Source organism: Ornithorhynchus anatinus, chromosome 14 (genome assembly GCF_004115215.2).
Source record: "Ornithorhynchus anatinus isolate Pmale09 chromosome 14, mOrnAna1.pri.v4, whole genome shotgun sequence".
Lineage (NCBI taxonomy): Eukaryota > Metazoa > Chordata > Mammalia > Monotremata > Ornithorhynchidae > Ornithorhynchus > Ornithorhynchus anatinus.
Window position 1 is genome coordinate 11,100,357 of NC_041741.1, and position 22,410 is coordinate 11,122,766.

Sequence of the window (22,410 nt, forward strand, 5' to 3'; positions counted from 1 at the left end):
GCCATGGATGTAGCAGGCTTCCCCCACTGCCATTCCTTTTCCAAAGAACAGATACGAGAGATCTCCCAGGAGAGGAGATAAAACCCACATGGGAGTTTTCATTTAAAAACCAAACTTACCATATAAAGAATATTCTGCTTCCTGACCTGTGTCACTCTCACTAGATGTTGAGGTGAGGCTGGTAGTTAAGGTGTTACTTAGCGACTGACCAACAGATAAAACTGTCGTTGCTGTAGCTACATTGCTGCTACTAGTAACACTGGATGTAGACATAGTCACTGTTGAAGTGGTACCAGTTGTAGTCAGATTGGGGAAACTTTGGGCACCCATAAGAGGAGAGGCTATAGATAAAGATAAGGCAAGTTAAAATACAAAACTAAACATATACATGCATATTAGATCAAATTTCCGAACAAAAGAAAAAAAGCAACCACATCATAAGTACAGACTCCAGTTTAGCAATGAGGGATAAGCAGGCTATGAAATGTTTTTGAAATGAAAAGAGTTTTAAAAAAAAAAGTGGCAAACCTGGGAGGAAAACTGAAACCTAAATTTTGTCCCCGAATGCTATCTTCCCCACAACTTGTTCTTTGGAAATTCTGGTTGAAAGAGCAAGTGACACAAACATGATGCTAAAATGCCTTCGGCTGCAATCAAATCCATCTTAACTCAGTCCAGAACCCACATTTATGGAATTCATTGGTGATTCAAAAAGAACCATCCGAGGTCAGACTTTTGTGCACCCGGAAGTCCAACTCCTCTCAAATGCTGGTGTTCAGGTTCCCAGGCATTCCCAGGAGGCTTGAAGCCCCAGGCAGCTCCCTTCTTGGGTCATATAACTTAAAAATAACATTTTAAAAGGGGAATTTTAGTTGGCCACATATAGAGATCACAGTGGTCAGATCACAGCTCCCTCTGGATTGTAAGCTCACTGTGGGCAGGGAACATGTCTATCAACTCTGTTATATTTTACTCTCCCAAGCACTTAGTACAGTGCTCAGTGTAAAGTAAGTGCTTGATAAATACGATTAACTGCCTGATTATCCATGCCTGGAAAGCTGGATTTGGGTGGTGATTTTGGCCAGGGAGGAAGAGTAGCAGTTTCGCCTCCCCTTTATAAGTGGCACACTTTCATTTAACTTCCAATGTGAAAGAGGAGAAGAAAATCTGTAAATTTCACACTTGGCATCGCTGACACTGCCAAGCTCATCCTGCAAGGCCGTCATCACCTTCTTCCTTACTCCAGGTCCGGATTAGCCAGTCCAGATTTGGCAGGAGAAAGCTCCATGAACCATAAGACCAGAACTATCCGGGTGCTTCCCAGGTAGAAGAGACTCGCAACTTCTTCCTCCCTGCCTCTTAGAGATTAAAACCAAGTTCTAATTATTCTGGATGCTGGGGGAAATGCATTAACAATGCTGCAAAATTTTCCCATGCCATTAACTAGCTTGTACATGTTGAGGAGAACTCAGCTTTAGAGCTAAACTTGGCCATTCTCCATTTAATCAAAAAAAAAATTGAGTACTTGCTGAAAAACGTGCAAAACACAGTTGTATTCACAATTATTTAAGAAATCATTCTCAAATCTTTAACAACCTTCTATAACAAGTGGCCAATAAACTAATCTAAAATATGGATTTTAAAGCTGTATGCCTTACTGTACTTTAACAGTATTGTTGCATTGTGTTCAGTGATTTTAATAACCTAACGCAAAAATAATCCACTGAGATATTAATGACTACTCTTATCAGGCCTCCCCTCACCCAATTTAGGAACTGAAATGTATAATTATCTAAATGGAGCAAGTTAGCAGTAATAATTGAGCCCTACCACTCATCCCTGCTCTTCCTAAAAAGATAAATAATGGGGGAGGGGGGTGTAGCCAAGTCATTTTGTTGGAACCCTCTATACGGGGGATGGCCGTCACAGGGAACTCTTGGTCCTGAAAATCTGCTGCTTGCAAGTGATCCACCAATGGATAGCTGACCAGACAAATCACTTTCCTGAAACTACTTGAGACTGTTCAGATATTTAAACGCATTGAAATAACCTCAACAAAAATTTTTTAGGTAGTTTGCCTTCTTAGGGCAGTACTCCTTATTACCTTCCCTGATGGCTTGATTGTCTCAGATACTCCAAGTTGATTCAGGCTGAAAACTCACACTCCAAGAGCTAAATGGAGTTCTCATTCAGCAGTTGCACAATTCCTCTTAAAGGGGGGAGATAATTTATTAGTAAATTTCTCCTCAATAAGGTGTCAGTACCCTCAAATTATAAATGTCACCTCCTGGAATTAGGGGTGCTAATGAAAAGGTGTTACGTCGGGGCTCTAAGTCACTTATTTTGTTGTTTTGGGGTTATTTTTATGCTTCCTTGCCAACCTGAGAAAAGGGGTGGAGCAGACAAGCAGACCATGAACCAAATTTGTGATAAAAGATCTAAACCCAAGAGCTTGCACGGGCCTGGCCACTAGCAGGAATCAAGGTACATTGGGCCATGCCAGTCTTCATGCCTGACAAACGCAAAGAGATCAACCAGTAAGCGTGCAGTGAATGCAGGCAAACTGGAAGTGGCTAAGGACTCCAAGATATTTGCTGGGCCAGCTGGTCTTGGCCCTCACCAAGCAGCTGCTGAACGCAAGTTGGATACTGCCCGACATGGGCCTGGGAGAAGCTGTTGGCTAGCTGAATCCCTGCTACACCAGGGACTCTGAGGAGCAGCATGACCTAGTGTAAAGAGCTCGAGCCCGGGAGTCAGAAGATCTGTGTTCTAATCCCGGCTCCACTATCTAGCCTGCTGTGTGACCTTGGTCAAGTTACTTCTCTGAGCCTCAGTCACCTCCTCTGTTAAATGGTGATTAAATCCTACTCCCTCAGACTTAGACTGTGAGCCCTGCACGGCACAGGGACTGTGTTCAACCTGATTCATTTCTATCTTTTCTAGTACTTGTAACAGTAGGTGGCACAGAGTAAGTGCTTAAATACCATAATCATAACGTTGGAAGCTCCTTGAGAGAAGGGACTGTGTCTTCTAACTACTGCACTCTCAAGTGTCTACAACAGTGCTCTTCACAAAATAGTTCAGTAACTACTACTAATAGCACAGCTCCATTATTGTACTGTGCCTGGCATAAGAGATGAAACAGATGTGGGTGATGCCACTGTCTGAGAGTCAGACCCTGCTTCTAAGCTGTGCCTCTAAGTTGAGAGGGAAGGAGTCCCACCATGCTGGAGTGGGGTGGGCAGAAACCGGGGCTGCACCTCAGGGCCTCTTCAAACCAAGGGTCCGTCCATGCCTCTGCCCTCCTCCATTCACCATCACCTGAGTCAAACTCCCCAGAAACTAGAAGGGCAGAAGGAAGATTGGGACGGTTGCAACTGCTGAATTTAGAACAGCCCTTCTGGAGTACAGAAGAACCAGAAAACTGCTCCTGTAGAAGGAGCTGCTGCAGCTATTACAGCTATGGTTGTTGGTGACACTTGACATACTGAATTTCACATTTCTCTTCCTCAGGGGTTTCTCCTTTTTCATGCCAAGAGTCATCTCTGGGTCAGGAATTGTGTCTAACTCAAACAGCCTTGTACCTTGCCCCAGTACTCAGTACAATGTGCTGCTTTAGGCGCTGAACAAGTGTCAGAATAAACACCAACATGAACGGCAACATCAATAATATCGATAGAAAGGAGGGGGGAAGGTGGTGAAAGATTTGGTCTAGGATTGCAGCAGAGGCCATTGCGGCATGAAGTCTGGAAGCAGTGGCATTTAATCCAGAAATGGGATATAGGCAGGGGCCTTTTAAGTCTCTGAATTAAAAAAAAAAAAAACTGATCACAATTCTGGCATTGAAATTTAAACACAATATTAAACTTGCTTCTTTATTGCCTAAAACCAATTCTGTGGTTTAATCTCAGTATTTTATCATGTACTGTATCATTTTAATTCAAAATAGCCTAATCCTTTCCTTAGAAGAACTGCCACAGAATCATGGATCTACCTTTCTGGGACCCAACCTCTTAGCTTGAGGACCCGGATGGTAGCCCCTAAAGCCCTGGCATCAATCCAGTCCTGGACCAAGCAGTGACAGCTGAGTTCTGGTCAAAAGACTGGCATGTCGGGAGTGACAACCTAATATTCTGCCATCACGCACGCAGAGCGAGAGTCCCCCACACCTGAACCAGATTATAATGCATTTACTTCTGGAATGAATTTACAAGTCACAGAGACTCATGGATATGTACCAAGAGTTAATATTTTCTGTTAGACCAACGAAGGCCAAAATTCACAATTCATGCTATTCAGGGTGAAATAATACATAGTACCAGCAAGAACACTGAGGATCTCAAAGCACTTTTTAAAATATTACAAAGGACCAAAAAAAAAAAATGTAATCACAAAAGGATAAAAAAATAGCCTGGAATTGAGGAATTTTTCAGTGATTAAAGTATGGTGTGCTTGAGGACTTAAGGAAGATTAAATTATGCATTAGCAAAAGGCCATAAACTGTACACTTTCTGCTCAAATTCAATCCCAAATGAGAAAAGACTAATTAGAAGGATTAAAGCCTCACAGATTCAGTTTGCTGTTTTAAATGGTTCTTGTTAATAATAATAATGTTAGTATTTGTTAAGCGCTTACTATGTGCACAGCACTGTTCTAAGCGCTGGGGTAGATACAGGGTAATCAGATTGTCCCACATGAGGCTCACAGTCTTAATCCCCATTTTCCAGATGAGGTCACTGAGGCACAGAGAAGTTAAGTGACTTGCCCATAGTCACACAGCTGACAAGTGGCAGAGCCGTAATTCAAACCCATGACCTCTGACTGCCAAGCCCGTGCTCTTTCCACTGAGCCACACTACTTACTACGTGCCAAGCATGGTACTAACTGCTGGGATGGATACAAGATTGTCACGTCGGACACAGTTCCAGTCCCGCGTGGGGCCTGCAAGTCTTAATCCCCATTTTAGGGATGAGGCAAATGAAGTAGAGGAGTTAAGTTTCTCTCTAGAGGTCTCACAGCAGACAAGCGGCAGAGCCAGGATTAGAAACCAGGTCCTTCTGACTCCCAGGCCGGTGCTCTATCCACTAGGCCGCGCCGCTTCTCTGCTAAGAATGACAAAAGAAATACTTCCGAGAAGTAGTGGGTTTCATACCATCAGATACAAAACTGGATCGTGTGGCTTGGTAGTGCAGGGAAGGCTCCCAGGGAGAACACCATGAAAGACAGACTCTGTCTAGCTAAAGCAGTGGAACGCCTTGGCTTCCATAAGAGAAGACTCACTTACTTGCAGTGCTCATTACGTTCCTTCCCAAGGTGTTAGTGTTGTTGTCGCTGCTGCTTCGGCTCAGATTCATGTTGTTTGTGGCATTGGTTCGCGCAATGTTCGCCACTCTCCGAACGAAAGACTCCAGGCTAGACGTCTCTCGCGAGGACAGGTTAGGAACACTTGCACTGGAGCTCATAGGAGCCCCAGCGGCCAACAGAGAACTCACTGACAGTCTGTTACTCGCTGAGGAGCTAAGGGGTCGCTGGGAAGCGGCTTCTTTATTGGTTAACTCAGATACTGAACTAACGTCAGGAGAGCTGACACTAACGATCCCCATGGATATAGCACTAGTCTCCCCAGGAGTACGAACTGAACTCTCGGGACCTAGCTTCCTCTCCGCGTTCTCGCATCCCGCTTCCGCCGTTAAGGTGCTGGTGCTCGCGCTGGATGATGACCCTACTTCAGCTTGAGGCACATTCTCGGCAGACGAAAGGACAACAATCGGCTCATGGACATCAGGGCCTGAAACTACACTCTGCTCCGTTACACTCTCTGATCTCCGCTCCATTTTGGTCGACCCCAAGCTGATGTCGCTGCTACTGGCCACGCTACACACAGAGCTGCTGCTTCCTTTTCTACTTGAAGAGCCTGCGGCAGCAGACGTCTTGTCTGGACAGTTGTTTTTCACCAGGCTGCTCCATGACTGTGTTGTGCCTGAAACAGTGGATGAAACAGGTTTGGGTGATGCCGCTGTATCAGGGTCGTACCCTGGTGCAAGCTTGAGGTCAAACTTTCCTTCTGCGCCCATACGGTAAGAGTTTGAGCCACCGGCATCCCAGGTGACATCAATCCAGCCTGGAAAGGACAGGAGTTTGTGAGACCCACCAGAAAGCAGACAGGAGCATGGCAAGACAGTAGCTCCACAATATGGGATCAGCTGCTCATCAGTGCTGTATTCTGAGTAACAAGTCATTGAATAGCTTTGTCTGCCAACCAAAATTTGGAGTTCAAGAATGCCATCGCTTTTTGCCATTTTACCACAGCTGCCTTTATAAAACGGCCCTACACTTTTGGGGCTGAACATCCAGCCATTTAAAAGGGCGGGGGGGAAGTCTACTCCACGCTAGAACTTGTACATAAGAGTTTACGATGGGGTAATTTTTTGTACTCTTTAACAGTCCATTTTTGTAAGTTCATCACAAAAGATAAAGTCAAACCCCCTTAGGGTGACGAAAGAACAAGTAAAATGAAATGAGCCTTGAGAAAGTCCAAAGCATTTTCACCAAAGTCTCAAAGGATCGCACCATAAACCCATGGGATCATATTACAAAGAGTTTTTGGTGTTTTGGTTAATTACCACTATTTTCTGATGGTCTATCTTGGGATAAAATTAAGAAGCCTCAGATTCCTAGAACACTGTACATTCTATTTTCAAGGATATCCTACCCTCCTACGTAAGTAAAATGTGTATTTTCAAATTATTTATTTACTTTTGGGATCCTTTAACATTGATTCACACTAAAAATACTCAGTTTTTTTTTTAAATAATGGACTTTTCTGAGAAACCCAGTGTTAAAGAAAATTTATGGTTTAAAATATATGCTTGGCTCAAAAGCCCATGTATTCCCACAACAGTTTCTCCCAACAGCACATGGAGCTCTTAACTACATAGACCTGCATAGTTGAAACCATGCTCCTTGATTCCCTAGCACTGCTGTATCTCAAAAGAGTAGTAAAAACATGTGCTTGTGGTAGAACTGGTGTATTCTGCAAGTCAGGATCCCCCCATTTAGCTCAGTTTTTCAGGTTAATTGGTCTTTTAAGGGCAGAGCATGCAGAGAATCTTTATACCAAAGTATATGAGGAGCATGGTGGCCTATAATTAGCATCTGATGATTTAGAGCACAGAGGGCTCCAGAGGAACCGAGCAAGTTAAGTAGAGTTTTAAGGACTGTTACGATTGTCATGGCCTACTTAACCTAGATAAAAAAGTACTTTGATGCTTTTTACAAACTTTAAGCCAAATCTTTTAAGATGCTCCATATATTACGCCTAAGAAGAGGCAACCCAACAGTTGTTTTCCAAATGATCAGTCTTTTTTTTAAGGTGCATCTACAGAGGCCCAAGGAAAAATGCAACCTGCAGGGGCTGGGCCCAGCCAGCCAATTAATTCCCAAAGGTGACTATAGTTCTGCTTGTGGTGACTCTGGTCCAAGTATAGCCAGCGATTCCTGTGTGTCGCTGCTCTTGGGGATGTAGAAATGGACTAGGCTAGAAGCTGCATCAAAGCTAACTTGTCTAAGTATAATTGCTTCAGGCTTTTAAACTGCTCCCCGTAGCTCACCCTCATACTATTCCATCCTAAAATTTGGTGAGTGATCTTTAAGCCACAAGAATTGCCCACCCCTGAAAACTGCTCAGGCTGCAACTCATTTCTTCCATACCAAGAATAATCAATTAAGGTTCTTGGTGTCTTTTTTTTTTTTTTGCCCAGTTCTACTACTAGATCATGAGCTAAATTTGTTTAGGATCTCTAGAGAGGAAAGGACAAAATAATAATTATTGGAAATGGCATTAGCAAAATATTTTTTACACTTCCTAGACACATTGAATGTTCTTTTCCTATAACATTCAATTTCTAAGAGTTGAGCATGAGCAGTTTTTCATTTTAAGTAAGTCCTACTAAAAATGGAATAATGTCTTATCTTCAGATGTAGTAAAAACACTAAGGGTAATTAACAATAGGGCTGAGTCAATTTTTGCATATGAAAAACCAATACAATTGCCCAGACAAAAATCGACTTCTTCAGTGGTATGGAAGTGTCTTCAAACTATGCTATTCAGTATTAATAAGCTATCTTTAAATTATGGAGAAAATGGTTTTTATCACTCATTGAGGCTCAAGAGGATTGGGACATAACTCATGAACCATAAAAAGGGCAGTAAAAACCCAGACTACTCATTCCTGTGCTGATGCTCCTCTAATAAAGCAATCCCTGACTGCTATAGAGTTTCAGGTGAATTCTTCACCATCAAGGAAATGGGGATTAAAAAAAAGTATTTTATGTCATTTGGAACAACCAATAAATTTTTTCCTGATCCCTTTTGAAGCTATGTGGCAGAAAAGCTATAGGATATTCAAATAAAGATCGAGATGAATGCTATGATTGCTCAGCTAAAAGGAGAGGCAGAAAAATATACTGGTAATTTTATAAAAACAAGCAAACTATAAGTACTGATTTTTTTTTTTAAAGTCGGTAGCAGAAATGGCCAATCAGTCAAAATCGTGAAGATTTTTTAAATATCTCCAATTTTCAATTCAAACGGGCCAATTCAAACAGCTCCCGTTTCAGCAGTTTAGGCAAAGCCAATCAAGTGTATTCCTTTCTTTGCAACATTAGAATTACGTCTACTCAATTACAAGAAGACAAAGTCATTGCATTTACCTATTCTGGTACAAACATTATTAAAAAGGAGCCCCAACTAAGAATAAAACAGCATCTAAGCTTTCAAAACCCCAAATTGGGGTAGCACCATTCTATACAAGACATAAATGACTTGGGAATTCCCCAGCACTTACTCACCATTATGCAGTTCTCCTGTGACAGTCCCCTCTCCCTGGGGGCTACCATCCTGATCCCTCCACTTCCAATCAATTCCCCGTATCACACGGGCTCCTGGGACCATGTACTTCAAGACCTGTGATCGAACCAAACGCCTCTGCCGCCTCAAATTGGCTTCCGCTTCCTTAGCTGCTTTTCCTGTTAAATTACAGTTCAAACCATGATAAGGGTACACTCCTGAGCTATGGAAAACATACACAACTGTAAGCATGTGCAAACTCTATCCCAACAAGTTTGGCTTGGCTTGCCTCAGTTAACGTACATATGGGTACTAGGACGCTGACACGGGTTTGAAAAGATTACCAAATCTATTTCCTTACCAAGCTGGTCTTCACACACTCCACTGACAGTGCCATAAAGTTCAAATCCAGAAAGTGAGAGGTAGTGGGTTTGTCCGCTGGCATTTTTTCCCATTTGCTTTATTCTTACATGTCTCCAACCTTGTTTCTCATCCTTGGGTGGATCCAGGGGCCATGTTGCTGTTGATCTTGTGTAGAAAGTGGGGGGAACCAGAATAGCAAAACAAAAATAAGCAGAACCGGGTCAGCAAGTTCACTACATTGAAAAAAAACATTTCCTGAATATTTTAGTAGTCTGCTATAACAGGAAAATCTTATTAAATACAATTTTTAAAGGGGAATTTGGTATGTGTATTTGTGTATCTGTGTATTTGGCCACATACAAAGATTACGATGGCCAGATCACAGTTCCCTCTACACTGTAAGCTCACTGTGGGCAGAAAAAGTCTACCAACTATTATATTTTCCCAAGTGCTTAATACAGTGTGCTGCACATGGTAAGTGCTCAGTAAATACAAATGACTGATCATAAAATTACTGCAGTAGAGTCCAATGTATATAGAGTTAAGATACTTACCCAAAAAAGAAATTGAGAGGATTTTCTAAAGTTGGTGTTTTTAAACCTGCCTAAGATTTAAATAGTACAGAAATGTAGCAGCATAGACACAGGAGAACATCAGCACACAATTTTTGATTCTATTTCTTCATCTGGTAGCCCAAAACGAATTCTATTTTCCTACAGTCCTGGAAGAGAATTCACTGAGGGTCTATTAAGTACCATCTAATTGTGGTTTTTTTCTTTATTTAAAGCAGTCTTTAAAAGATCTAATTTTAGGGTTACAGTAGTTGAAATAATTCAAGAATGTCAATCTTAAGTGTAGACTGTAAGCTTGTTGAGGGCAGGGAATGGGTCTACCAACCCTTAAATTGTCCTCTCCGAACCACTTAGCGGAGTACACTGCAAACGGTAAGCACACAAATATGACTGATTGTAAGGGTATTCCTTAATGCCTAAATATACATCAATAGTCACACGATTTACAATGTACAATATACACTTCAATAAGTGAAGCTCTTAAGTGTATTCCCAGGTCCAAGTTACCAAGCTACATACTGCCTACCAACTCTGTTGTACTCTACGAAAGCATTTCTTACAGTGCTCTGCACACAGTAAGCACTCAAATACAACTGGTTGATAAAATTTGTAGATACATCATACATTAATTGCTGATGTAGCCCAGAAATCATTATGCCCTACCCAACATAATGCTCAATTACTGCAGGAAAAAAAATCAATTCTCTCTTACCCCTTCCTCTCCTCACCCTGTCTGTGAACCACCCTTCCTCAAGCACAAAAATGGGCAGACCAGTTACTAGGCTTCAGGAAGGGTCTTAGGAAGTACGCAACACAGATGAAACCAGATGGGAGGGGTGGAGATCTTAGGAATCCTTTTCTTCCTCGCCTAAATTCTTAAAAGATTTCCTCCGAAGACCCTGACGTAAAGCGGAAACTTTTCCAGATATGTTTAGGAAACTACCGAAGCCCTTTTCAGCTCCCTTCCCTTCTTCTCATTCATTAACTCAGCCACGCAGCTTGATGGGGTTGAAAGTCTCCATCCTCGTTGCCAGTTGCCCCGTTGCTGGACACACACCCCTGGGCTGAAGCAACTCCAGTTCTCCAGGATGAAAGAAGCTGCCAGGCAGAGTAGGTAAGGTCTTGGAGTGGACAGATAATGGACATTAAGGAATGTGGCCAGGTCTAATCAAACCAGCTACCTGGCTTTGGGACAAGGAGGTGGGACTAGGATTCAGTTACCTGACCACTGGGATGCTGGCTGAGACCCAGTAATATTTTCCTGCCCGCCCCCTTCTACTAGCAGCAGCAATTGGGGTGAGGAGGGATTGTGCTGCTTTACAACCACTCTCCTCCACCTCCCGAAAAAAACAAAACTGGATATCCAGGGTGGAGAAGGGCATCTGGGGAGAGTTGAAAGGGTATTCAACTATTTTGGGGGTACTTCAGGGTCAACAAATAGTCCACAGGGATAGAGAGCAGAAGAGAAGGGATCCACAATGTAATTTTTAATTAGCTGTAGGTGTAGGTCATGTCAGAGCTGGTTCTGGAATGGAACCTAACCAATTGCATTCGAGTCTACAGGAAAACATACCCAATGATACTATTTCCAAAACAGCCACATTTCTGAGGGATGCATTTCAGACGTATTCTAGGGCAGACCTGTACCTCAAATTTCAAGCTATCATTTTTAAAAACAATTCAAGTGAAAAAGAAACAGTAAAGCATTTTACACAACTTCCCAAAAGGTAAAACCAGCAGTCATGACACTCAACTAACCCTGGTTCATTGAGGCTGCAGTCATCGACATGGGTATACAAGGTAGTCCAGTTCTGTCCATCTTTGGATACCTGGAAAACCCAATTTCGGAGAGCAGATCTTCCATAACCACGAGCGTGGCGTAGTGTGTACGCCGACGGTATTACCCAAAGACCAAGATCTATGGCAAACCAGGCATTCTTATCATCATTACTATGGCAATTAAGAGCAGAACTGTCACGGCTCAAGATGTCCTCCAAGCGACCATAAGGTAGGTTTCTTCCTTCTGATGATGTGACCACTACAAGCCCATAGGCTGCTGGGTTTACCCATTCGTACGCAGTTCTACAAGGAAACAAAAAAGGAGAATTGCATCACCTAACAAGCTGGTCAGAAAATCGGAAATATGCTATTGAAGTCCTACATCTTACATAAGAGCTCCATAAATTGCCCTAGCCAATGGTCCACTCAGCCAGCACTGTTACCAACAGTAGCAACAGAATGCTTGGAAGAACCATGTGATGGTTGACTCCCTTAACATTCAACATTTAGCACCCTTAACACTTCTCTCTACCTTCCTAACATTCCCTCTTATAACCCCTTATGGAACTCATCAATGAATTTATCCAAAGCCCTCTTGAATCTTCAAAAAATTACACATAATTATCTAGGTAAATTTAAAGGAAAAAAAGGACAGTTTTACTTAAAAATAAAAAGGGAAATGATTAGGGAAGAATGACTTAATGAGACAATGTAATGTTCAGTACAGAGATTCTTTATTCTATACATTAATATTTGTCACTTTTCCAAATGTAACATACATTTTATTCCATTTTCTCTATCAGTTCAAATAAAGCCACTCACTTTGCATTTGTCCCGATCCAGTAAATAATTCCATTTTCATCAAAGTCATGCTGGTGCCGAAATATAAAAGTTTGGCCTTCACGTAGTTTTCGTACAAAAACAAATGAAGATCTATCAAAATCGTACCATTGCTTTGCTACCTGAAAACGCAAACATACAGATGGTAACAAGCCCAATCAGGTCAGCATTTGCAGACTGAGGGAAATAAAAAACCAGCAAATAGTGCTCACCATTTTCAAGAGATATTGTTCTAAAGATTCTACTGTTGCTAATGGCTCCATTTTTAGCATTCTTCCAGTTCGATCTATCAATGAGGTTTCTCCAGAGGCCCGCTCCAACCGAAATCGCAATCTTCTTGTTAATATCTAAATGTGAAACGGCAATATATTAAATGAAAAGTCTTTCTATCCTTAGAATTGTGCAGTACATACTATGCTGTAAACAGCATGGCGATTTTTGAAAATGAAAGTTGTATGCCAGTAAGAATCAGAATTTGCAATGCTGAAAGATGCTAAAATTAGGTGGTGAGTTTCTGCAGATAAAGCACACGATGTTGAAACACGGTAATCGGGACTATTTTTCCAGAAATACATGCTGTTCTAATCATCACAAAACAATTAACAGAAAATAGTTGCCTTATGCTTTTTTCCTCCATTTTACCTACTAGAAAAGCACAAAGTGGTCAAAATGGCATCCACAGATTCAGGATAACTGGGATGGAACACAGTCTATTTGCTGAAACATAATAATGATATGGGTGCTCCAGCTTTCTTGGGAACCACAATGAGAGACTTCACTGTGTAGGTGCCTTCTCAAAAAGTACTTATAAATACACAGTAGGAACCCTGGGCTTTGTTCCTGAGGCATACTGAATACCTAAAGAGCAGTAGGTAAGCTTGCCCACTTTCTATCTACCCTGGGCTTCCAGCAGCCCTCGTTCAAGGTCAGAGGCAGGCACAGTGGGAGGAGGGAGAGGATTGAAGGTGTGCTGGGAAGCAGCATGGTCTAGTGGAGAGAGCACGGGCTTGAGTCGGAGGACCTTGGTTCTAATCCCTGTTTTGCTTACTGCTCGCCCTGTGACTCTGGTAAGTTATGGCTTCTCTGTGCCTCAGTTTCCTCAATTTAGTACCTTTCCTCACTCCACCTTAGACTGTGAGCCCCGTGTGGGACAGGGATTGGGTCCAACCTGATTACCTTGTAGCTACCCCCAAGCTTAGAACAGTGTGTGACACAGTTAGCACTTGAATGCCATAATAAAATAATAATGAATAATTATTAACAATAATTGAAGCAGCTTGGCTCACTGGAAAGAGTCCAGGCTTGGGAATCAGAGGTCAAGGGTTCAAATCGCGACTCTGCCACTTATCAGCTGTGTGACTGTGGGCAGGTCACTTCACTTCTCTGTACCTCAGTTACCTCATCTGTAAAATGGGGGTGAAGATTGTGAGCCTCACGTGGGACAACCTGATTACCTGTATCTACCCCAGCGCTTAGAACAGTGCTCTGGACATAGTAAGCGCTTAACAAATACCAACATTATTATTATTAATGTTTATCATAGAGTAGTCCTTAAGATTTTAAATGTACTCCACAGCAAAAAATTGAAACAAAATCTTAAGTAGTAAGACACAGCTGACAGTTTGCCAACTAGTCTAGCAGCAAGCCAAAAACCCCACAGGAAAGTTCACTGATGATTTTATGGGTACATCTCCAGATTTCTAGTTTGTAAACATAATGGTTTTCCTACACTGATTCATGTTCAGAAAACTGCCTGCAACAGCCAGGACCCAAGGGTTTGTAAGAAGTAATAGAATCCTCCCACAGCAGGTTTCCACTAGGTGTTTCAGGTGAACTATTAGGAAATACCCTCCTGATAGCTGTGTCTAATAGGAAGCATTGATATTTTGAAAGAAATCATTGCACGCATGTGGATCACCGATCACGGAACATTTACTATAATGAGCATTATCCTTAACACAGGGTTCACCAGGAACGTAACCCTTGAGTTACAGAAGTAATGAATATACAATTCAATGATCGCAGTGCTTACCTGCAGGTTGTAAGTGGAACCAGGTGTGTCATATAAATGGAGAGGCAGGCGTTCAATGGACTCTAGAACTGCTATTAACTTGCGAATTAATGCAACTGCTGGACGACTGAAGATAAAAATAATCATTAAATTCCAAGTTATGTTTAAGTAAGTGATTGTTCAGATGTAAATTAGAATATCAGATAACAGGTCTTAAAAATTGTGATCTAATAGAGGAAATGGAATATACATTCTTTTTCAACTAAAACTCAGTCACACTTTAACATAATTATCCACTGACATTAAGTCAAATGCTCTGGTTTACTTTAAAACAAACAAAAAAACCTGGTTCCCCAATCTCTTCCCTCTGCTTTCTCCATCCCTGTTAGTCTCCCCAGCCTCCCAAACCACCAAAATACATACCATGAAACTATTTTGAGTACACTCTGAGTAGGGAGAGCCCTATAAAATTCAATCATCTTCACTCTTGTAAGGTGTGGGAGAAAGCCAATACTTTTAGAGAATTTCTAATCCCACACGTGAGATTACAAATTCCCCTAGATAAATATTTCAATAACAGAAAATTAAGAGATCTTTCCCTTTTCACAATCTGAAGAGAGAAACAGCTCATTTCATGAGTTTTTAAAACCTACCACTCAGGTTAACTTGTTTCAAGCCACCAATTGTATTACAAACCTTAGTATTAAGTGTCTGTTTTTACCTTTCGTCATCTTCATTTTCACTGAATGCAGTTTTGAAAACATTTATTCGCTCTACCAGTTGAGTACAATCTTGTTTCATGTCTAAATCCATGCTCTATGGGAAAAAAGTTATTTTATGAAAATTCTGTATACTATAAAGGCAGCATATATGGTATACGATGTCATTTGAGGACATCATCTAGTTTTGCCCCTATATATCTCAACATATTTGTTGAGTAAACGGGAAACAAAGCATTTATTCAATACTTTTAAAGGTTTGTTTTAATCTCTTGGTACTAATGTGGCTAACCCCTTATATGGCTTTTAATTAGTATTACCAATGAACAAATAATTCCTTTGGGTTCAGACTTTGCTTTTTCAATTCTGATATACACTTACATTATTTAAAACAGTAAGAAGGGCTTGCACCAAACCACTACTGCACATTTCATACGGTGAGATGGTATTTTCATCCTTCAAGAGTACGATTAAGTTTTCCAAAGCTGTCTTCATTAAATCTCGCCACGTGTTTTCACCCTCAATGCACTAATAAAAACAAGGGCACAAAAGGCAATGAGTTACTTAAGATTAGACTGCAAATGCAACAATCTCATTTTCATAAACCAAGTAAGAGAACCATAGCCCCATTTCATTACATGACAGTTTGTGTGAAACAAATCTTAGATTCTTAGGAATACAGCTGTTCACTACTCTAGCACTTCTCTTCAAAAAGGTTCAAGGTAACAAGGCAACCTAGTAATTCTCCTAATAAATGCTCAAATCACTGACACTTGGGTTACTTTATTCTGCCTCCAACAACACTGGGGGAAGGTAAGTATTATCCTCAGGTTAGAATGGTGAAAGTGAGGAATTTGAAAAGGATTATGCTCACCTGTCTGTTTGTATGGAGTTCCCAAGATGATTCTAACTGGGTTGCTATGTTCCTCAGAGTCACCACAACCCCCCGAGGCATGCTTTCAACAGCTTTAAAGTGGTCATCGTACAAGTCTCGGGCCATTGTTCGTACCTATGAAAAAAATGTGACACAAACACCTGTTCTCATTTCTTTTATTATACTTATCAGGTAAGTCAGAGATAGAGATCTTCAAATGAAATGGATTTACATTAGGAAAAAAACCTAAAAATATTAGACATCTGTGTGAACTATCAAGGCTTCAACATAGCCTCAAAACTTATCAATCTGCTCAAAGTTTACACAAACTCCCACTCCCATTTTTCAACCGTCACAACCACTGCGAAACAACTTCAGTGGACATCACTAGTCTGAAGCAGCGCGGTAACAGTGCTGACAAGCTGAATTAATATCCAGTCCAGATCTAATTTCCCATCCATTCATCTGGGTTGTGTTCTCAAATTTACCCTTCCAGCATTCCCTGAAACAGACAGGTTTATGCCCTTTCACAGGTGGGAAAACTGAGGCAGAGGGAAACAGTGAATTGTCCTAAGACACAGCAAGCCACTAGAATCCAGATCTTTTGGTTCTCAGCCCAATGCTCTTTCCATAGACTGTGCTTTATTCACAAGGAAGTACAGAACAAAAATATGTTTACATGTACCACGACTACAGAAAAATGAGTCTTTTAGACAAAATGAAATCTTTATATTAGAAACCTAAATGATTTATGCATTTAGTTTTTTCCCATTTTATGCCAGATAAAATAGAAAATAATGAACTTTTGTTAATGAAAAGGGAAAAAAAAACCAGAAGCAAGTGAAATATTGGCCTGGCATTATACTGGTTAGTCAACAGTAAATTCTAGGGAACACAGGAACTATGCTTCTTCATAAATACCAGACACAAAAGAGTAAGATTGGTGTTTATAAAGGAGTCAAGTTCATGAATGGGTGTAAGCAACGTGACAATTCCCAAAGCTATAACAAGATCTGAGCCAACTCAACCTCTTACACAATCTTGGAGTGATACTGGGAGATTTTTAAAGACAAACTGGAAAAGAAAAAGTTAACATACCTTTTGCTTAGTTTTCTCTAACTTAGACTTCAATTTTCTACCTCTTTTGCCAGTCCAGCCAGTGACAAACTCTGATCCTAAACATGAAATTTTATAAAGAATCTTAGCAAAATGTACAGTATGCAAATTATAGGCATCATTCTTCCTCAAGGAGATTGTCCCACCTACTTACCCAATGAGGTTTCAGCAGTAAAGGAATGTTTAGTTCCTCTATTGGATTCAAACACAAAACCAGGGAGATCTTCTTTTAGTATTGTAGCTTGTTGACCATCTGAGTTGTGAATAGCAATTTCTCCTTCTTTCAAACAGGTTAGTGACCAATTGCCCACAGTGAGCTTAATGGGTCCAGGAGCCGAAAGTATTGGCTGACTTGAGGTGGATGGCTTTACTTGGCTTCGGGCTCTTTGCAACTTTTCTAAAAATTCACTTCTGCTCTCTAGAGAGGAGAGAGGAGGAGGGAGGGGGAAAAAAGGATTATTAAACTGATGCTTAAATACCTTTTTTTTCCAAATAGCAAAGAAAAAGCAATTTCTAAAATTCCAATTACACAAGACAAAAACTGGTTTGCCTGGGACAATCACCTTCCCAAAGAATCATTGAAGAGCTGTTGGGTCTACAGATCTTCCTGTTATTCACTCTCACATTTCTCCCACTATATAAGTTCACCCATAAAAGACACCGGGCCACTCTTATTAGCCTAAAAATGAAAGTTGTTTTTGGTTGCCTTTTTAAGAGAGTTGTCTGCCTTGGCTCTTGTTTTCCTTGAAATGCAACCATCTGATGGCTACGGGAAACCAAGTATACGTGGGGAAACTGTTTTGGAAGCAGACCCGGGCCCTAATCTCACACAGAACCACACTGGATGGTCCTCCGGCTCAAAAATGAGAGGGCAGCACGGGATTCTCACTCTAGGGCCTTGTATATACATGACTCAGTCTCAATGCAGCAAGAGCGGCAACAGAATCTGACTTTTCCCAAACTCCCCCATCCTCTCCAATGTTATCTATCTTGGATCTGACCCCACGTGGCCTGCAGGTAACCAGTAATAGTTAAATCAAAAACCCTTGCCACACAAATGCTTTCGGGGACACCCCTCTTTCCCACCTCAAGCACCAATTTCAACTATGGCACTGGGAGCAGGGAGAAAAGTGGAACTGATGTTTAATAGGGAAGATCTTCTTTCCCATCACAAGCAGAGACTACCTGCTGCTGCTCCACAATTCCTCCTTCTGACCTTTTCAAGGTGGAGATTCTCTTTAACTGAGAGTGAAATTCCCATTTTGCTGACTCCACTTTCTACGTCTGACCAAGTGAGTATATTGGCTCATTTCATAAAGCTTGCCTGAAGTAAAATAGTTGGTGCAAGTTTTAGAGTTTTGATATCATCTTGGACTCACTTTGGAAAAATAAAGAAATTTGGGCAACTCATTAGGATAATCATGATAGTAGTAACTGTAGTGTTTGCCACGCACTGTGCTAAATGCTGGGGTACATACGAGATAATCATGTCCCACATGGGGCTCAGTCTACATAGGGGGAACAGACACTGAATCCCCATTTTTCAGTTGAGGTGAGGCAAAGAGAAGTGACTTGTCCAAGGTTACACAGTAGGCAAGAGGCAGTGTCAGAACAGAACTCAGGTCCTCTGACTCAGGCCTTTGCTCTTCTCCCTAAGCCACGTTGCTTCCTAAGTGAGGTATGGCACAAAATTGTTTCCCCAGGAATAACGCTCCAGAAAATGGGCAGCAGGCTGGGACAGTCGCAAAAACTACTGCTGCTTGTCGCCATTATGACCTGTTTATGGTTTTGATTAAAGTGTCGTGTTCTGTGCCATCTCCGAAGGAACGCTAAACTTAACTGCCAAAGCATTCAGAGAGTCTTCCTGTCTCCTTAGTTACAGGGAAGGACATATTATGACAATGCCAATTTGCCGATCAGGCTCCCAGGGGAATTTTGGGGTACTGAAATCACTCTAAGGACTCACATCAAGCATAGGATGGCCCAAGTGGGGAACTCCCCTTCCCACTTTGAGGAACGTTTGGAAGGCTCAAGTTGTTCTAGAGTTTATCCTAATGTTCTTAGAGGCTTTAAGGGTTGCCCGGGGTGAGGAGAAAAAATGATTTCACCTTGGTTGCTGTAGGGTTTTGTGTTTTGCTTTTGAGAAGTAGCCTGGTCCAGTGGAAACAGCCCAGGCTGGACATCAGATGACTTCCTTTATGAAATCTGTCAAGCACTTACTATATGTCAAGCACTGATCTAACAGCTGGGATAGATTCAAGTTGCTCAGGTTGGATACAGTCCCTCTCTCTGTCCCACATAGGGCTCACAGTCTAAGTAGGTAGAAGAACAGGCAGTGAATACCCATTTTACACACGAGGAAACTGAGGCACAGAGAATGTAAGTGACCTGCCCACAGTCACAGAGGCAAGTGGCAGAACCAGGATTAGAACCCAGATCCTCTGTCTCCGAGGCCCATGCAGTTTCCACCAGGCCGTGCTGCTCTTGGGAGAGTTAGTTCTGATCCTAGCTCAGCCACTTGACTGCCATGTGATCTTGGGCAAGTCAAACTTCTCCTTGCCTTAGTTATTTCATCTGTAAAATGGGGATTAAATCCTCCTTCCAAATGGACATGTGACACAGTGACTGGATCCAACCTGATTATCTAGTACCTATCCCAGTGCTTCTGAATTTTCTAAAGTATAGAGAAATTCTTCCTGTCTTTCAGAACTAGTAATATTTAAAGCTTCTAAGCACAGTACGAGCCACCAAATATTCCCTTGATTTTAGATTACACACAACCACAAAAAAAGAAAGTTACATAGAAGACATAAAACAGTTAATACATTAACTTTATTCATTAATAAACTCAAAGAGATATGGATGAGGACAAATTTCCTGTAGTCGACAGGAACGGTGGCTGTAATCAGGTCAAAATATATTGATATAATACGCCTTTAAAATTTTCCAAATATACCTGGTATATTTTTAGTCTGAAGAATAAAACACTTTTTCTGTGGAACACAGAGAACAGTTTTGGTTCTGATTAACACTGTGCTCAAATTTACAGTACTTTATTAAGCAAAAACAAGTGAATACTAACAAAATCAAAGGGGAACCTGAGACTTCCTTAGGCTGAAACAAATTATTACCTGAACTATCGGATCCACCTTCTGGACTACCACTGGAATACATCGTGGCAAGCTTTCCATCCAAGATAAACCTGAACCATCCGTTGCTACCATTTGACAATTCCAAAGCAGCTGCATCACTCCAGATATATAAGCAGTCCCTTCCTCTAATGATTGACCAGTCTCTCCAGTGGTACGGTTTACCCTGCTGTAACTCCTTAGCATCTTCCTGAGGTTCATCCTCCTGTAAACCCAATAAAAATAAATAGAAAACAGAGACCCAAAATCAAAACTCACAACGATTCAAAAAAAAAAAAAAAGACTTTTTACACCATCTTTAAATTGATAATTTAGGATTAAGCTCCTCGAAGGGTTCTAAACACACTCAGAGACAAAGAGATTAGGAGGTGGGTTGCTGGACTGTTGTTTTTTTACTGAATTAGAAAAGATTCCTGTCTTGCAAATTTTCCTTTGAAATGTTTCTAGCAGTGGGAGGATGGACCAAGTCACACAAAAAGTACTTGAAATTTCAAAAACATTTCAACGGCAAATATGGCCACACACTTCCTTACACCGCATCAAAAATCTAATGACTAATTTTAAGATCACATTTGAAACTGGTCAGTGATCTTACAACTTTATTTCATTGAGCATACCATTTATCTAGTCTATCTCTGCTCATAGAAATGTGTTAAAGGGATAAATTACTTTTGCCCCTAGGTTTGAGAAATGGGCACTACAATTTTTGAAGTAATCACCACTTACTTTTTCCGGTTTAGATTCCTCCTCATTCTCATCATCTGATGAAGGTCCTGCCAAGGTTGACACTTTGCTAATAACTCCAAGTCTTGCGAGCTGATCTAAAAAAAGATCTCCCCCTTTATCTACCAAATCCCTTATAATCTGCAGAGCCAGCAAATGGCCATCATCATCATCCTGCAAGACAATTGGGGGAAGAGGAGATATCAAAACAAGTCTTTCAGCTTTGATGGACATTATTTAGCTATGTGACAGAATGAGACTCGCTGAACTAAAAGATATGGCATTTATCTTAAAATCAGAGCCTGAACACGAATTTACAAAACCCAGCTAGGAAAAAAAAATTGCCATATTATAAAAAACTTACCTCTTGATCAAGAATGGTTGCAGTGATTTCCACTAATATGGTGGGCAGATTATGGCCAGCATCAGAATCACAAACCTCTTTAAGCAGTGCTTCAGAACAAAAATGAATCATTTTCCTAATTAGAGCGAGACTTGCTTTCCTTTAAAATAAAAGCACAAATTACTCTTGGTGAAACCACAATGAAAGCACAAATTGATCAAAGTGGCAAATAACTGATTATGATGAATAATACAGGAGTCCTTTGAGATAATTTAACACTGTTCCAAAATTACTAAAAAAAAGTCACAGTATTTACGAGCAAAGCCACTAGCTACTAACTGCCATGAGAAAAGGCACAAAGATCCCCAAAGAAGCCCTCCTAATAAAAAAAATTAAACAATTTCCAAACTCCAGGAGAGACTTTTCTTTAACAAGTACTCTGTTTCCAATTTTTAAAGTCTACAGCTTTTAAGATCCCAATATTAATTTGGAGTTACTAGAAAAATTCCCTTCTGGGAGCAAAGTAACTTGGGATTTAAAAATCACAAGTTAAAGCTGGTAAATTATCAATGGGGCTGAACTAGAAAGTTCTTCTATTTTCTTAAGTTTGATACATTCCTCTCTGAGATCTCTTACTACACACTCCGTTATTTATTATTTTGAATTTTACCAAACTGATTTTGGCAAGTAATATGAATGAGGTATGCCTCAAAAAACACATAAACAAGTTGCAATACAGAGACCAAGCAAGAAATAAAAAAAGGTGATCACTGAACAGATGAGTCATCTAACAACTGGAAATAAGGTACTTGGAGTAAACGAGGCTATGATTTTGTTTCCTTTGGATGCTGTGATTTTAAAATCTGAGAGCTCCAATGAGATATGCCCAACCTTCCCTTAAATACTTCCTTTAAACAACTAAACTTCATCTCTGGTACTCAATGTTAACTCTCAAATACCCATGATACTGAGGGACAGAGGCATGACTAAGCAAGGGCACATTCCAAAAAACCCATTTTAGCTATCTTTCGACCTATCAAACCTTTTCAAGAACAGCTAAAAACTAAAATTAT

At 40.9% G+C, this 22,410-nt stretch overlaps 1 protein-coding gene across 5 annotated transcripts in view; it reads right to left on the minus strand.

Annotated features, from left to right (window-relative positions):
* HECTD1 (HECT domain E3 ubiquitin protein ligase 1) overlaps window positions 1–22,410 on the minus strand; it is a 74,493-nt gene that overhangs the window by 19,619 nt on the left and 32,464 nt on the right. For 3 of the 5 annotated variants that reach the window (XM_029079124.2, XM_007662621.4, XM_007662628.4), the window contains 16 exons: window positions 21,359–21,497; window positions 20,998–21,168; window positions 20,254–20,476; window positions 17,277–17,540; window positions 17,105–17,181; window positions 16,007–16,141; window positions 15,514–15,660; window positions 15,135–15,229; window positions 14,435–14,540; window positions 12,615–12,749; window positions 12,385–12,524; window positions 11,542–11,865; window positions 9,210–9,376; window positions 8,851–9,027; window positions 5,285–6,121; window positions 120–341 (listed from right to left, as the gene is read on the minus strand). In XM_029079124.2, coding sequence (XP_028934957.1) covers window positions 120–341; window positions 5,285–6,121; window positions 8,851–9,027; window positions 9,210–9,376; window positions 11,542–11,865; window positions 12,385–12,524; window positions 12,615–12,749; window positions 14,435–14,540; window positions 15,135–15,229; window positions 15,514–15,660; window positions 16,007–16,141; window positions 17,105–17,181; window positions 17,277–17,540; window positions 20,254–20,476; window positions 20,998–21,168; window positions 21,359–21,497 — 3,359 coding nt within the window. The remainder of the gene's footprint in view (window positions 1–119; window positions 342–5,284; window positions 6,122–8,850; window positions 9,028–9,209; window positions 9,377–11,541; window positions 11,866–12,384; window positions 12,525–12,614; window positions 12,750–14,434; window positions 14,541–15,134; window positions 15,230–15,513; window positions 15,661–16,006; window positions 16,142–17,104; window positions 17,182–17,276; window positions 17,541–20,253; window positions 20,477–20,997; window positions 21,169–21,358; window positions 21,498–22,410) is intronic. The other 2 variants (XM_007662624.4, XM_007662633.4) reach the window with 2 other exon arrangements.